Raw genomic sequence first — 14,536 nt, forward strand, 5'->3', positions numbered from 1 at the left:
TCCGCCGCGCCGCTCTGCCTCCCGCCCTCTTCCACGGGGTCATGTGACAGGCGGCAGAGCCAAGATGGCTGCGTCCTACGAGGTGGGTACCTGGTGGCGGTCGGGTACCTCGGCGGGGCCTGGGGCTTACCCGGGTAGCGGCTCCGACACCCTCTGGGGGATGTTGCGGCCGCCGTCCCCGCTGTGTCCCCCCGCGGCTTCTTAGCGGCGAAGGCGGGGTTGCGGGATGCTGCGGCTGGGGGGAGAGGAGGAGGAGGAGGGCGGCGCGGAAGGACAGGGCAAAGGGAGCCCGCGGCGCTGCGGAGGACGCAGGGAGGGGAGGAAGGACACAGGGAAGAAAGGGAGGAGGCAAGTGCTGCAGCGAGGGGGGGGGGGGGCTGCTGGGCGTTTGGGATCACGTTGCAGCCGGGATGCGAATAACGAAACAGGCAGAAAACGCTTAATCCGGTTTGAAACTGGGGTAGTGAGTCCCGTTCGATGTCTGAGTGTGGAAGTGCTGAGGAGCTTCACGCTACCTAAGGAGGGGGTGGAGGAGAGACCTGCAACAGGTAAATGAAATAATTCAGCAGTGAAATACATCGTGTTGCAAACTCGCAGGTCAGCAGCTTTTAAAGCTGCGTCATTAGAAGAGGAGACTTGCGTTTTGTGGAGTGAAATTCATCCTTGTCTTATAGCCGAGCTGGCGGGCTGCCTGCTGGGGGAAGCTGTCATGTATCATTATTGATGCAAGAGCTGGGTTGCAACTTAAAGTTGCCAGACTGAGTGGGAGATCTTTGTCAGTCTGTCTGGCATGTAGTATTTACCCTGCTTCTTCTCAAATAACCCTTAGGCTTCTCCCTCCCCTGGGCTCAGTAAATGACAACTAGGACCCAAAATCCATTATTGGTTGTCAGTAGATATTGCCCGAGCCAGTTCTGTTTAATTATATGAGTAATTCTTCTCTCATGCCGTTTAAAAATGAATTGTGATGGCAGAAAGATTACACTTGGCCTGATCTAGCTGCATAGCAACAGTAAACATATTGAAGTCATTTGGCAAGCAAGTATTTCAGGCTATACACATGAGGATGCCAGAAAGCTATCTATTAATAATTTAGAGTTTTCAGTACAAAGTCATAAATAACCAAACACTCCAGACCCACACTGTCTATTTGACAGTGCAAACTTTAATAGTTACCCAGTAATAGTACTTCTAAAATCCCTCAGATCAGATTTATAAGCTGGTGACACCATTCAACACTGAACGAAACCCACACAAGGACTTCAAATAAACTTCTAGCCTTCCATGAAGGAGCTAATCTCTGACTTCGCTTATCTTGACAGTTCTGGTAACAGATCCAAGTTAGATAAATATGCCCTTTGACAATGATTTTTGTTTTTATGACTGTGATGTTTTCTTTTCTACTTCTGTTGTAAATACCATGCAGCATTATGAAACACCTGCTGCAGTAGTGGAATTGTTCAATCGTAACACCAGTAGCAGAAGTACACAGGAGTTTTTGCAGAGCAGTGGAAGGAGAAATAGTTAATAAAAGGAGGAACATTCTGTAAAAGTACTGGCAAAAGTACGTACAAAATTAGGTTCTAAAATTACCTTTGAACTTTTAACTATATTTCAGATTCACACCACCATAATGAAGCCTTCTGGGTATGGTTATGACTTCACAGTGCAATTCAGAGACACTGCAACAGAAACATTTCCAACTATCTGAATAGCCCAGCATTCAGTGGTTCATTTCTGTCACTTTAGGCTGACTTCTCCAGTTTTGGGGGGCAGACACCCATTTTGGCTGAGCCATTACCTCACTGGCTTTTTCTTTCTTCGCCTGTGTTGACAGTTGACACAGAAGCTCAGTTTAAATGGACACTTAAGAACAAAACAGCTGTGCAAAAGCTTTAGTTTTTCTAGTAATTTCTTCACTTATGTGCTTTTTATTGTTGATAGGGATTGCAGTAACATGAAAAGGAATTCTTCCTAATGGACAACAACTAAACAGATCGGGACTCCTGAGGAAGATTTTGACAGCTTGAGCCACATTGAACTGGAATCATGTTAAAGAAGCCAGTGCTGGTGGAATCCCTGATCGTGTTCGTCATCGTTCTCTTTGTGCATGCAGCGGTGTGGGACCGGTATTCCTGGTGCGCCGTCGCTCTTGCCATCCAGGCTTTTTATGTCCAGTTCAAATGGGACCGTCTGCTCCAGCTGGGTGGGGCTGTATTCCAGTTCCGTACAGCAGCAAACAGTGGCCTCCTACCAGCTAGCATGGTCATCCCCTTGCTGGGGGTAGTGATGAAGGAGAGGTGCAAGGCTGCTGGCATTGTGTACTTCGAACGCTTTGGCATAGTCGTGGCTTCCACTGGCATGCTGGTTGCTCTCTTCCTGTCAGTAATAGCGGTTGGCATCACAAAACCTGTGCCAACCAACACGTGCATACTTACTGGTATTGCTGGCAGTATAATTATCTATACTATGAAGCACTCTTTGACGGTTTCAGAAGTGATAGAGGTCCTAGAAGTGCTGCTAATTTTTGTCTACCTCAGTATGATCTTGCTGTACTTGTTGCCTCGATGTTTTACGCCTGGAGAAGCATTGCTAGTTCTTGGAGGTATAAGTTTTGTTCTCAATCAGCTCATTAAACGCTCACTGAACGTAGTCGAGGGCAGAGGTGATCCCATAGACTTTTTCCTTCTGGTAGCAGTTGTTGGAGTTGTTCTTCTTGGGCTTTTTTTCACTGTGCTCTTCATTTTCATGGATTCGGGTACATGGATCTCCTCCATGTTTTTCCACATGATGACAGCAGTGCTAGGCTTAGGGGTCATCATGCCTTGGCTGTACCGACTGATACAGAGGAACCCTTTGTTCTGGCTACTCCAGTTTCTGTTTCAGACACAGACAAGAGTTTACCTTCTTGTATACTGGACCTTTTTGGCTGCTTTCGCATGTGGCATAGTTTTCTACCAGAATGCTAAGAGATCATCTGAATCTAAAAAACACCAGGCCTCGACTATAACCAGGAAATATTTCCATTTCATTGTTGTAGCTACTTATGTTCCTGGACTAATTTATGACCACCAGCTTCTCTACGTTGCTGCAGTACTGTGTCTGGCAGTGTTTATCTTCTTAGAGTATATTCGGTACTTCAGGATCAAACCATTTGGCCAAACCCTTAGGCATCTGTTGTCTCTCTTCTTGGATGAAAGAGACAGTGGACCTCTGATCTTGACTCATATTTATCTCCTCCTTGGTATGTCCCTCCCAGTATGGTTGTTTCCCAGAGCTTGTGCTCCTAAAGGTACCTTGTCCGGGGCAGGAGCACTAGTCCCTTACTCTGGGGTGCTGGCAGTAGGGGTAGGGGACACTATTGCCTCTGTTTTTGGCAGTACAATGGGGGAAATCAAATGGCCAGGAACAAAGAAGACCTTTGAAGGGACAATGACAGCTATTTTTGCTCAGATCATTGCTGTGGCTCTTATTCTGATCTTTGACAGTAATGTGAATCTGAACTCCAGCTATGCCTGGATTTTGGCATCTGTGAGCTTAGTTTCTCTTTTAGAAGCTTACACGACCCAAATTGACAACCTTCTGTTGCCTCTCTACCTCCAGATAATGTTTATGGCATAGAAGTGCTTCCAGGAACAGAGGTTTCTCCCTTTCTAAAGAAAAGTGGTAATAGAATATGCACGGTAACAAGAGCTGAAAGCTGATCTGAACACTGCTTCTGGTACAGCAGATAAAACTGTTAAAAACAGAAATGAAAAGACCAATTTTAAATAAAGGCTTTGGTTTAATCTCTGTTTATTGCCTTTGAAACAGCATGGGCTGTTTTGTGTTCCCACCAGAACACAGACATGACTGACAAAAACAGTATCTGTGTTTAATAATCCAGTGTGGATGTCCAGAGGAAAAGGAAGTAGAGGAAGAAGAGGTAAGTCAATTAGAGGAACAAAAGAAATAAGGAATAAGCAAACCTCTCAGGTGCTGCCACGTCTGTGCTGTATCAGAATCAAAACCTTTTGCTGTACTGAGTCCTTCTGTATTATATTGCCGAATATGTTAATTCCTTCCTTCTATCTAAGCATGATTTAAAGCATGTGTTATAATGAGGGTGGCCACACAGAGTGAGTCCAACTGTCCCAATGTACCCAGTCACCAAGAGCCACACTAAAGCACTGCAATGCACGAACAGAACTTCAAACTCAGTAGCTGTAACAGCTGAGTTTATCCAGGCTGGGTGAGGAGGTTTGAGAATGCAAGTGACTGTTTATTCCAAGAAGTACTAACAAGAGGGTTGTAGTTTTAGCCCTGGCGGTTTACGCAGCAAGAAGAATGTTTTATCTTTAGCAAGATTTTAATCTCTCAGTTCATTTGGAATAATATTCAATAGGGGGAGGAGAACTAAGCCAAGTCACAGATAAAACTAATCACACGTTGATCACAACAGCAGAAAACCTGTTAAAGTCAATAAACTTTTCTAATGCTACTGAAGTTTCCTACCTTGCACATTTTTTCAGCTAGGTGTTTCATCAAATCATTTATAAAAATGCTTCTATCAACAAACTGAGTAAACCCATTTAATTAAAAAATTGTAACTCCCATTTTATGGCCAAAAAACCACGTTCTTTTTTATGTATTAAACACTTCTGTACCTACAATCTTCCCATCAGTTCACCAAGCATCCATTAGAACAGAACACAGGAGCACATGCCCTCCCTGCCTTTTTGCTTCCCCTGAGAAGGATCTAAGCAGAAGATTTGCATTCCAGGATTCCTGTTTGCAGGATGAAGTTAATTTCTGACACTTCTTTTATTCACTTTTGCGAACAGTTTTGTGGGAGTTCAAGATACCTCACACAATAGTGTCCTGCAGTCCTAGCCCTGAGACTGTCTTGAGTGAGAATAGGACTGGGGTGCAGTGAAAGTAGTCCTCTGGGCCAGCAAAATATGCCCCAGGATCTCATACTGCATTTGTTACTGCAACAAACCAGGACTCAAACAGCTGAAAGGCAGCATTGCCCAATTTAGCACCTCCATGGGCTCTTGAAATTCCATACTGCTTTTCCTGAGGATGTCAAAAGATTCTTCAGAATCGTTTTTGATTAATAACACATAATTTCAACATGACTTTTTTAAGAACTGTAGTTTTTTTAATCAACACACCCAGAGATCAAACACTCAGCTACAGTTTACTACAAATACTTAGAAGATTGATTATAGAAGCAGACTTTCTATTTCATTTTGCCTACAATAGGATTATTGTAATCACTGTTATTCAAACAATAGGACAAAGACCTAAGGATAAAAGTCAGCCGTCTTCACATGACACATTCACCTGCATTGCTGGGATTGACACAGCAAAGAATTGCACTAGACAAGCTCTTGACCTCAACAGAAAGGAATACGGAGTGTCTGCAAGAAGAAACACTTCTTAACTGGTCCCAGTTAAGGTCTTTAATGGTCTATTCTCAACACTGGAGAGGTTTCCTTACCAAAAGGGCTGGATGACTATTCTTATACTAATAGGGCTCATACTGCAGTAGAAACTTGTCTAATGCAGGGGTATTTGGCTATGTCATGGGTCCCTGTGTTCTGAGAAGAGGATAAATTAATCTCAAGAGCTGACCTAGTGAAAGATGTATTTAAAGGGAACGAATGATCAGAAAGGAATATTGACCAGCTACTGTCTCCAAAAGCCAATCACTAGCTTCAAGTGTAGAGCGATGGAAAAGGCAGTTCAGGAGTCGGCTGGAGCCTGGGAAGTAAGGAAGAGGTAAAAACCAAACTTCAGAGATTGTTCCAGTTCTGTGGGTGTGAAATCAATGCTGAGATACTGCCAACAGAAACTGTATGACATGCAAGACCACCAATGAGTTTATCCTGGCTGTTGCATTGATAAAGCTCTACTTTCCTCAGCTGCTTGTCGGGATGGTGACCTTACCAGTTCTCTTTGCTCCAGCTGGTGTCTTTGGCTTCCATCACGTGGAAAGTGAATGCGTGGCGAGAAGACTCCGAGCTGTTCAGTTCACTCTTATGGACAACTTCACCGTGGATGAGAATGAGTCCTCCTGTTTGAAAGAAATGTCTGTATTGCTCTTTTTCACATTGTGAGTGCTAGCTTTAAAATATGAGGGAAGTTGCAAGTGTTCAAATACATTTTTAGCTCCCTTATTTCTTGAGCTGTAAAGCAGACGTGTTTGGGGGTTGTTTGTACCTTTACTTATAGGCAGAGGTATGAACTGGTTGTCATCGTAGGCCGGATCTGATCCTACAAACTCTACACACGTTGAGCTACCTGAAGCTGCACGGACCATTCTGCGGGTAATTCCTCCTGCAAATCCACAGAATAAGCAAACACACATAAAAATTAAACAGCTGGCTCTATTCTGCACCGCAAGGAACACCAGCTGGCGATGACAGGAACATTATTACAGTATATTCAGTCTTTTCCTTCGTAATTTGGGAGGGTTTTTTCATCAAGCAAAGATTTAGAATTTTCCAGCTGTGGCAGAAACTGATGAAACAGCTGCCTTTTTGCCTTTCTAGCTCTTTCTGTGCATTACAACACAGCCCTTTAAGAACATAAATAGTTATACACTTCAGCAAAGCCAACCTTTCGTCCATTTCTCCTTTCTGTAAGAGCATAAATTGCAATCAGAGGGCAGCTGACTCCAGAATTCACGAGGGAGGAGTACCTTAAGATTAAGAGCACTATGATTACATTCACTGAGTAAATGCTTAGGTGAGCACCAGTTTAAAGCTCATTAGTGTGCCCTAGAGGCAGTGGAAAACAGAAAACTCTGCTTATAACCCAATAGTGGTTACACACACAGAGCAACAACCATCAGTCACAACCACCAGTACGTGAGCCTGTGCTGTCTGGTTTTGTGTGTCTTCCCCTAGGACACTGACTGTTTGCCAATGGCTTGGATGGTGTCCAAGTGATCCTTGCATAGACTTGAAGGCTTTCCTTGTTCACTGAAATTCAGACCAGTATTTGACAGTTGTGTGTGTAAGAGCATTTTTATTCCCATTACATCGGGCTGTAAGGACTAAACAGTTTTGTAAGGGGAGACGGGGTGGAAAGAATGATTTCTCAGTGTATCCCTACTCTAGAAGGCAAAAAGAAGATTATTACCATTTGCAGTCCAGATCAAACTTGGTGAACTACAATCAAAATTGAGGACAGAGCACCAACATATTGCAATGACCTGTTTCACTACAGGGGAAAAAGAGCCCCGTAGTTTAAGACCTTCTTTACATTAAAGTCTTAACATTCAGTGGCCTAGTAGGTGAAAAGATACAGGAGCAGTTTTAATGGGCCTCACCTTTACAGATTCTGGCTTAAATAAATGATCAGGATGACTGTCCTTCCTTTCCCAGTGCCCTGATTTCTTTGTTTCTAGGCTAGATATCAACTTAAAACTAAACACAGTGTCAGGCATGGGCAGCACCTTTTTTTGGTTAAAAAAATATTGTTATATAGGGATGCTGGGGAGGGACTCTTCTATTAGGGCCTGTAGTGACAGGACAAGGGGTAACAGGTTCAAACTTAAACAGGGGAAGTTTAGATTGGATATAAGGAGGAAGTTCTTTCCTGTTAGGGTGGTGAGGCACTGGAATGGGTTGCCCAGGGAGGCTGTGAATGCTCCATCCCTGGCAGTGTTCAAGGCCAGGTTGGACAGAGCCTTGGGTGAGATGGTTTAGTGTGAGGTGTCCCTGCCCATGGCAGGGGGGTTGGAACTGGATGATCTTAAGGTCCTTTCCAACTCTAACTATTCTATGATTCTATTATATTAGACTCATCTGGTGGACTAGTGGCCCAGAGCAAAGTGAAGGAGCTCATAACCTGCTGAAAAACATGTCTGTAGATTTGACAACAGCACAGGAGGAGATCTTTGTAGTATTTGTAGTAAATAAAGTTGTTCTTTCAACAAACAAGGACATAATGTGCCTCTGCAGGCACTGTGCAATGCAGAGACCATAACACAGTCTGCGTCACCCTCCACTCTTTAGCAAGGAGATGGCATGTGTTTCACAGCACACACCAAACACTACAACTCTTACTGGTGTGAGAGCCAGGAATGAACCACAAGCATCCATTCTCCTGCGTGGCATCCTCCAGGGCGATCCAGAACCCCAGGATCCTGCCCAGGGGCTCTGTGTACAGGAAGGTGGCATCCTGGTGTGGTGTCACTGCAACAAGAGACAGGCATTAGAGTCCTTTAATGCCTGAGGAGTTCAGTGCCATTAGAAGGACAACAGGCTTCCATCTCCCTGAATTCTCAACCTACCCTGCCCACCCATCTATCATACACATTAGGTCTGTCATAGAAATACCACCTTTCAGCCTGCTGGAAATGTAAAAGTAGCTCTTTGTTCAAGCTGCATATGATGTGGAAACACTTCATAAAACACGGATGCTTTTTAATCATTGTAAGAGGATTTGGACCGCAAACCTCATGGGCTTAATCCTGATTCTGAGCATTTTTCCTAGTGATTTTCCTTTCCTAAAGCAGTATTATCTTCAGTGTGATATAGAGACAATACAAGTCTTACCTTCACCACCAATGCCAGGTTGCTGCAAGGAAAGAAAGGTGATGTGTGAAGAGTTTCACAGCTTCCCACCTAACAGGGTCTTATTTCTTGAGTGACAAGACAACTTGAATTACTGTACCTTGAAGATATACATGCTTTGCACAACTACTGGTCTCTCAAGGCCTAATTTTCTTCCCAATTCCTGCAAGAAAACTTTCCAAGATTTACCTTTGCTGTTTCCTGCACACTTTAAAGCCTTCTTCTTTGAAGATACTTACATTTTCTTTCACAGACAAAATTACTATCCTTGGGAGTCAAGAAAATTCACTGCTCCATCATTTATTCCCACACACACACAGACCATTCTAGGAAACAGTAACAGCTCACCTGCACCTTGGAGGAGTGGGTGACTTGCTTGAAGACAGGATCATAAGCATGTAAAGCTGAGGGGAAATAAAAGGCTCAGACTGAAGGTTTCATTAACTGAAGGGACTTGGCAGCTCACAGTGGATGAGTTGCAGGGCTGACAGCCAAGCGAGATAAAGTGCAGCCAGCAACTTTCATCCCTCCTAAGAGTTGTTATACATGGCTTATCACACCTCAGGTGGTATGACACTTGTAGAAAGACCAAAAATATAATCACTCACTGGCCACAAACTGCAGCCATGTAAGAATAGTATACAGCAGTGAATAAAACCTGACTGTTATGGGATTAAGCATTATATTATGCAAATTCTAACATGACAACCAGTATATATGACCCTGAGGGTGAAATCACCCTTTAAAAAACACAGTTCTTAAAACCTACCAAAGAAAGTAATCACTATAAAAAAAGAGCTAAGGCTCAGCTTTGATGCCCTTTAACCCTTGTAGCCCACAGGTCAGAGCTGTTTGCATATAGATGCTTGCTACAGCCCAGCTGTGACAAAACCCTAAAGCAAAACCTTGGGATCACGCCTCCACCTCATCCCGATTGTATTTGCCACAAGGACACACAAGCGGGTCCAGCAGGGGCTGCTCCTGAGCAAGCGATGAGGCCGAACTCAATCAAATGCAGTCATGACAGAAAATGAGGCTAGAGAAGCCTTTTGAATTGTTAAGTTGCTGAGTCAGCAAGCATCTACAGTTGTTCTCACTTCCCCTGGAGAAAAGCTGAAGTCTAAGGGAATGGCAGGGGCTGGGAAGGGGAGTGTTTTTTTCTGAGAAAACCAAAGAACCAAGAACTCTCAGTACTGAACTTCCAAGTTCAGTCACGTTTAACCTGAACAAGGTTCATGCATTAGGAGATGTGTGAATTCTGCTCTCATTTTCTGTGTACTGTTTGAAAACAAAAAGGGATCAGAACGCAAGTTCAGTAGTAGGGAGAGAGGAAATAGGTTAAACTGAAACCAGTAAGGGTGAAGAAAAGGTCCTGGTGACACCAAAGGGGGGAGGACAGCTTCAGCGTTGACAACCCACCACTGCACAGGCCACAGAAGACAGTTGGAACTGTACTGAATGTGAGTCTTAGTAAATCTTTCAGAGCAATGTCTTACATAAAAGAGACAAGGGCTGAAGTCCAGACTTTCACATGTCAGTGACCCTGAGCTATGCACAGCTGAAAAACCTCTTAAAAGAGTTCTCCTGGAAAGGATCATAACAGGATATTTCTAAGTCTTTTGACAGCAGAGAGTGAGGGGCAACACAGAGAACTACAGAGACAGTGACAGAGCGATGTGGGGAAAAGCAGTGACGTGCAGAAATCACATTGGGGAATTTAAAACAGAAACCCAGAGTAAACCAGCCCTGGATTGCAAAGACAGGAGCTGCATGGCCACAATGGTAAGAGGGGGGTGAGGTTTGTGGTGTTTGATGCAGTTGTTCCCAGGAGGCACAAAGAAGCCACAGAAGAGGGAGGAAGTCACTTCCCTGCTCAGAAAGGTTTTAACTCAGATGGCCAGGGTTATTATGATGAAAGCCTCATATCTGAAAACCACTTCCCTCTTCTCTGTCCCTCTCAGAACCCCATCCTTTAAACATACCGTGGCCAATCTTGCTGACAGATTTCTCCTTTGGAATCAGAAAGTTACCTATGAAACAAAAGTAGAATTTAAAATTGTTTGCAGAGCAGGAATCATCCCTAGAGCTGGAAACTGGCCCCAAACCCTCACTCCAACTTGTGTTCCCTCCCTGTGGCTAACAGGGCTTACCTCTCTCATCCAAAACACCTTTCTCAAAGAAGAATCTAATCTTGTCTCCACTGGTTAGGAAATAATCCGAGCTACCCTGCCAGGGATAAGAGCCCAGTAAAGATAGTGTTCTTGTAAAAACACAAATGCTTCGATCTAAGCATTTATACTCACCTGCATCTTCATCCCATCAAGACGCAGCATAAACAAAGCACAGTCAATAAAATCACTCATAAAAAGGCTTACCACAATGCTAAATGTCGTGGCATTGATTAGGACTTTACAAGAACCTCTCACATTGAGGCTACCCTTGTTTTTCTTTTGCTGGCTGCCCAGAAAAGAACCTATATTCTGTCAGCAAAACAAGCACAAAGTGATCTGTGAGAGCTGCATGTGGCTAGTTGTGAGGGCTGGAAGCACACATCCTCTCCCCTCCTTTGCCATCTAGTAAGTTCACCACCAAATATATAGAAATCAGGAGAGCAAATGCCTCCCCCAGTGTTACATTCAGTTAGAAGAAAGAGTCCTGTTCCCCCAGAGTGAATCCTGAGCAGCAGTTTGCCTTTTCCCTTCTTTTTTTTCCAATGCTCCAATGAGGACTGCCCTGCCCTCCTCGATACCTGCGCCTGGAGCTGCTCCTTTTCCTTGGTGGAGAACTCAGTGCGGCAGTGCGGTGGCACTTCCATCTCCTCTATGATCCTCTGAATCTGGTTCCTCATGCTGTCACACTCCTCTGCGGTGAAAAAATGCTCTAGGACAAGGAAGCCATCCTCGTGGAACTGGAAGAGATGGGGTGACTACTTTCCTCCTGAGCATGCTGGAGAAGCAGCACAGAGCAAGAGAAAACAGTTGTGGCTCTTTGCTGTGCCTCAGCTCAGTGTGAAAACCAACTCAGGTTCAGCTCTGCAGCTGCACAACATGCTTTTAAGTTTCAGTTTCAGGAGGGGTTTCTGTTGTAAAAAAGATTGTTCATTACCAGGCTCAGACTCTATACAGTTAAGCACAACATATCTCGGCTCCTCAGTTCACAAAGCAGGGAAGGTATCATGGCTAGAGCCGTTGTGGTTTAAGATGTGCAGCCAGCAACTATTTAATTACAACACCTGCTAGCACGAACAGAGCAGTCACACCTGTATGCCAAATAAAAGAGAGATTCCTTTACAAGCTGGAAAGCGTTGTTTTCTCTAAGGGAATAATCCCTGGGTAATTTCTCATGGTTGACTACACAGTGCCTTACAAAACAAAGTGAACTCTGTTGGCACTACTGTTTCTTTATATAGAATACCCTAGAGATTATCCTTGGCAGGCAGATTTCAAGTTCACGGCTGAGATCTGAGCAGCAGAGACAGCAGGGCACAAGAGCAATTCCTCCAAGACCTCTGTGGGACAAGCTGCCCTCTGGAAGAGTTTGTATCCACCCTGCGAGGCAGGGTCCTCACACACTCAAAATGGATGTAATGCAAGAAGCTGGGAAGAATATAGAGCGTTTGTAAAGCAGATCTTTGCTAGACCTGGCCACAGGTTAACTAGTGGTGACCGTGTCTTACAGGTATTGTCACCTGCCTGCGCACAGACACGCTCCTTCCCCAGGGTGCAGTCCCTTACCTTTTGGATCTGATGCTGGCTCACAAATGCCATCAGGGGCAGAGGCTCCCAGGATCCCACCAGCAAACCACAATACCACCAGGCTCTGCAGGGCTGACTCCCCACCTCTTCACGTGATCCTTGTCCCAGCATGTGATAAAAGCAAGCACTGGGCAGCCAGGCTGTTGCGCAGCCGGCGGAGCTGCCTCTCAAGGAATTCTGTCCCATGTCCGACCGCTCCTGGTGGGGGACGTTTGGGGTTTTGCTTTGGCTCTTGGTGCTGACACAAAGTGCAAACAAATTCTGCTCAGATGCAGTCACAAACCTGATTCGCTTCTTAACTCCACTTTAAAAGTAGAGCAGCTACAATGGTAAATGCAGTGGTAAAATAACATAAGGAAGGTAAAAGAAGATTCAAGTGGGACGAAAAGAGTTAAAAGGTTTTAAACACATTCAAAGTACCAATTCAGGCTTCTTACAGTGTCCTTTTCTGCTCGGTCACCGAGTCCTGCCTGTGCCTCAGCATGCTCACCTAAGAGGGATTCCAGCAAGCCAAGAGATGACAAGTGTCAGCCTAAAGGGTGTTAAAGCTAAAGAGCTCTGACTGAGGGTTTGGCAGCACTCACGGGGAATATCTCTGCTATCTTCACTCACAGCCACTCTTTGGCCATTTAGACCTTCACTTGCTCAGTTCACTCTCCCGCAGCTCCAAATGTGCGTGTAAATCAGTAAACCCAAAGCCACAGCCCAAAGCAGAGAGAGAAAACGCCGAAATTAGGTTTAAAAAGCAGAAGGGTGAAGAACAGATGCCAGCCCAGCGGTGGCGCTCCCCACCAACACATCCTTCCCAAGGCGCAGGAATCCATGGGGAAAGTTTTTCTCTTTGGCTTTTGCAGGAAACTCAAAAAGCATCCTTTAAGCGGCACTCCACAATAAAACAACATCATGGGGCAGTTTTAGGCATCACACAGAAGAAAACCTAGCAAAATGGAGTGCAAAATGCACATGGGAAGATGTTTACTTCCAAATATATTTGCAAGTGACTGCAAATCCATCTTAAGAGATGCTGCTTGAAAAACTGAAGTTCCCTATTCTGTGAGGATATCAACTGAGGGATTTTTATCTGGAGTATCTTGTTCAAGTATTTTTCCTTCACACACACACACACACCCCCAGAAGGGGAATTCAGTGTTTTCACTGGAAAAGCTCTGGTTTTGAGCATTCACAGCTTATTTCCAAGCTTTTCTCTGCACACAAGAGGATATGAATTGGGTAGTTTAAAAGGCTACATTTTGCCAGGGACTTTGATCACTGGGCTACAAAAGTGGAAAGGAAACAAACAGCCCCCAACGCAGCAACACTCAAAACCATAATCAAGTAGTTCCTCCTTCCTGCTAACAGACCCCCAGCAGGTGATGGAGCCAAAATGGTTTTTAGGAAGACATGTAAGCGGTGGATAAGAACCTTGCCTGTAACTCAGTCTGGTGAGCACCCACCTCACCCCTCACTGGCATGTAGCAACCCTGGAGAAACATGCCTTCTACACACACTCCCGTGCCACTCCTCAGTCCCTCTGCCTTACCTTGGTCATTCATAACGTCCTGTACTTCTCATGCCCTGGCATTTCTTTTTGCAGCAATTTAGCACGTCATCTTCTCCACTCCCCGACTTACACACACATGATGACTTCAGAAGCTGATTTAGCTCACATGCGGTGACAACCACAGCTTTCCTGTTCTATGGATTGCTTTGAGCAAATCAAACAGCAGATTGCAGCACGCAGTGCAGCAAGTAGCAGAAAATAACTGACTACATACACCAGGAGAGGCAACCCATCTCAGCTACAGGAGCATTCATCAGTGTTTGTCCTTAGGAGTCCTCCAGATCTTCACAACACTCCAGACACGTTCCTGTTTTGAGGCTTAGAATTACATTTTCAGCAAGAGGAAAACCACCCCTGCCATATAATGCCCCCAAAGAGTCAAAGTGAAGGATGTCATCTTTGTAAATACCTCCTCTTCCAGTAAGCTTAAATAAGGAAGGTAGAAAATTCTTGGACAAAACTAGGAAATGGCCCCTTTTTCCTTTCCCTTGGAGAGCTCTTTTGCAGACTAGTTAAACCACATTTTCTCCTGCCAGCTCCACAAGAAAACTGCACTTCAAGCAAACTCCATTTGAGGCTGACAAAGGCCATCCCATGTCTGTATGAAAGGTACAGGAGCCAGTGACACATGGAACATGGGCAACCCTGCA

At 44.7% G+C, this 14,536-nt stretch overlaps 2 protein-coding genes across 4 annotated transcripts; one reads left to right on the forward strand and one right to left on the reverse strand.

Moving 5' to 3' along the window:
* Window positions 1–10: 10 nt before the first annotated feature.
* On the forward strand, window positions 11–3,792 carry DOLK (dolichol kinase). The gene is made up of 2 exons (XM_062641234.1): window positions 11–82; window positions 1,945–3,792. The coding sequence occupies exon 2, from the start codon at window positions 2,050–2,052 to the stop codon at window positions 3,619–3,621; it is 1,572 nt and encodes a 523-aa protein (XP_062497218.1). The 5' UTR covers window positions 11–82; window positions 1,945–2,049; the 3' UTR covers window positions 3,622–3,792.
* A 1,331-nt stretch (window positions 3,793–5,123) lies between these two features.
* Window positions 5,124–12,520, reverse strand: PHYHD1 (phytanoyl-CoA dioxygenase domain containing 1). 3 transcript variants are annotated; one of them, XM_062641243.1, is made up of 11 exons: window positions 12,305–12,520; window positions 11,320–11,496; window positions 10,721–10,796; window positions 10,553–10,600; window positions 8,919–8,974; window positions 8,671–8,733; window positions 8,553–8,574; window positions 8,061–8,189; window positions 6,208–6,324; window positions 5,935–6,061; window positions 5,124–5,748 (listed from the first exon to the last, which is right to left on the reverse strand). In XM_062641243.1, the coding sequence occupies exons 1-11, from the start codon at window positions 12,509–12,511 to the stop codon at window positions 5,703–5,705; spliced, it is 1,068 nt and encodes a 355-aa protein (XP_062497227.1). In that variant the 5' UTR covers window positions 12,512–12,520; the 3' UTR covers window positions 5,124–5,702. The 3 variants fall into 3 exon arrangements, with proteins under 3 accessions (XP_062497227.1, XP_062497228.1, XP_062497229.1); XM_062641244.1 differs by having other exon boundaries at window positions 11,320–11,478; window positions 12,305–12,516; XM_062641245.1 differs by lacking the exon at window positions 11,320–11,496 and having other exon boundaries at window positions 12,305–12,519.
* Window positions 12,521–14,536: the final 2,016 nt, after the last annotated feature.

This window comes from Pezoporus occidentalis, unplaced genomic scaffold, assembly GCF_034315485.1.
Source record: "Pezoporus occidentalis ecotype Australia unplaced genomic scaffold, CSIRO_AGI_Poc_V1 ctg68, whole genome shotgun sequence".
NCBI lineage: Eukaryota > Metazoa > Chordata > Aves > Psittaciformes > Psittacidae > Pezoporus > Pezoporus occidentalis.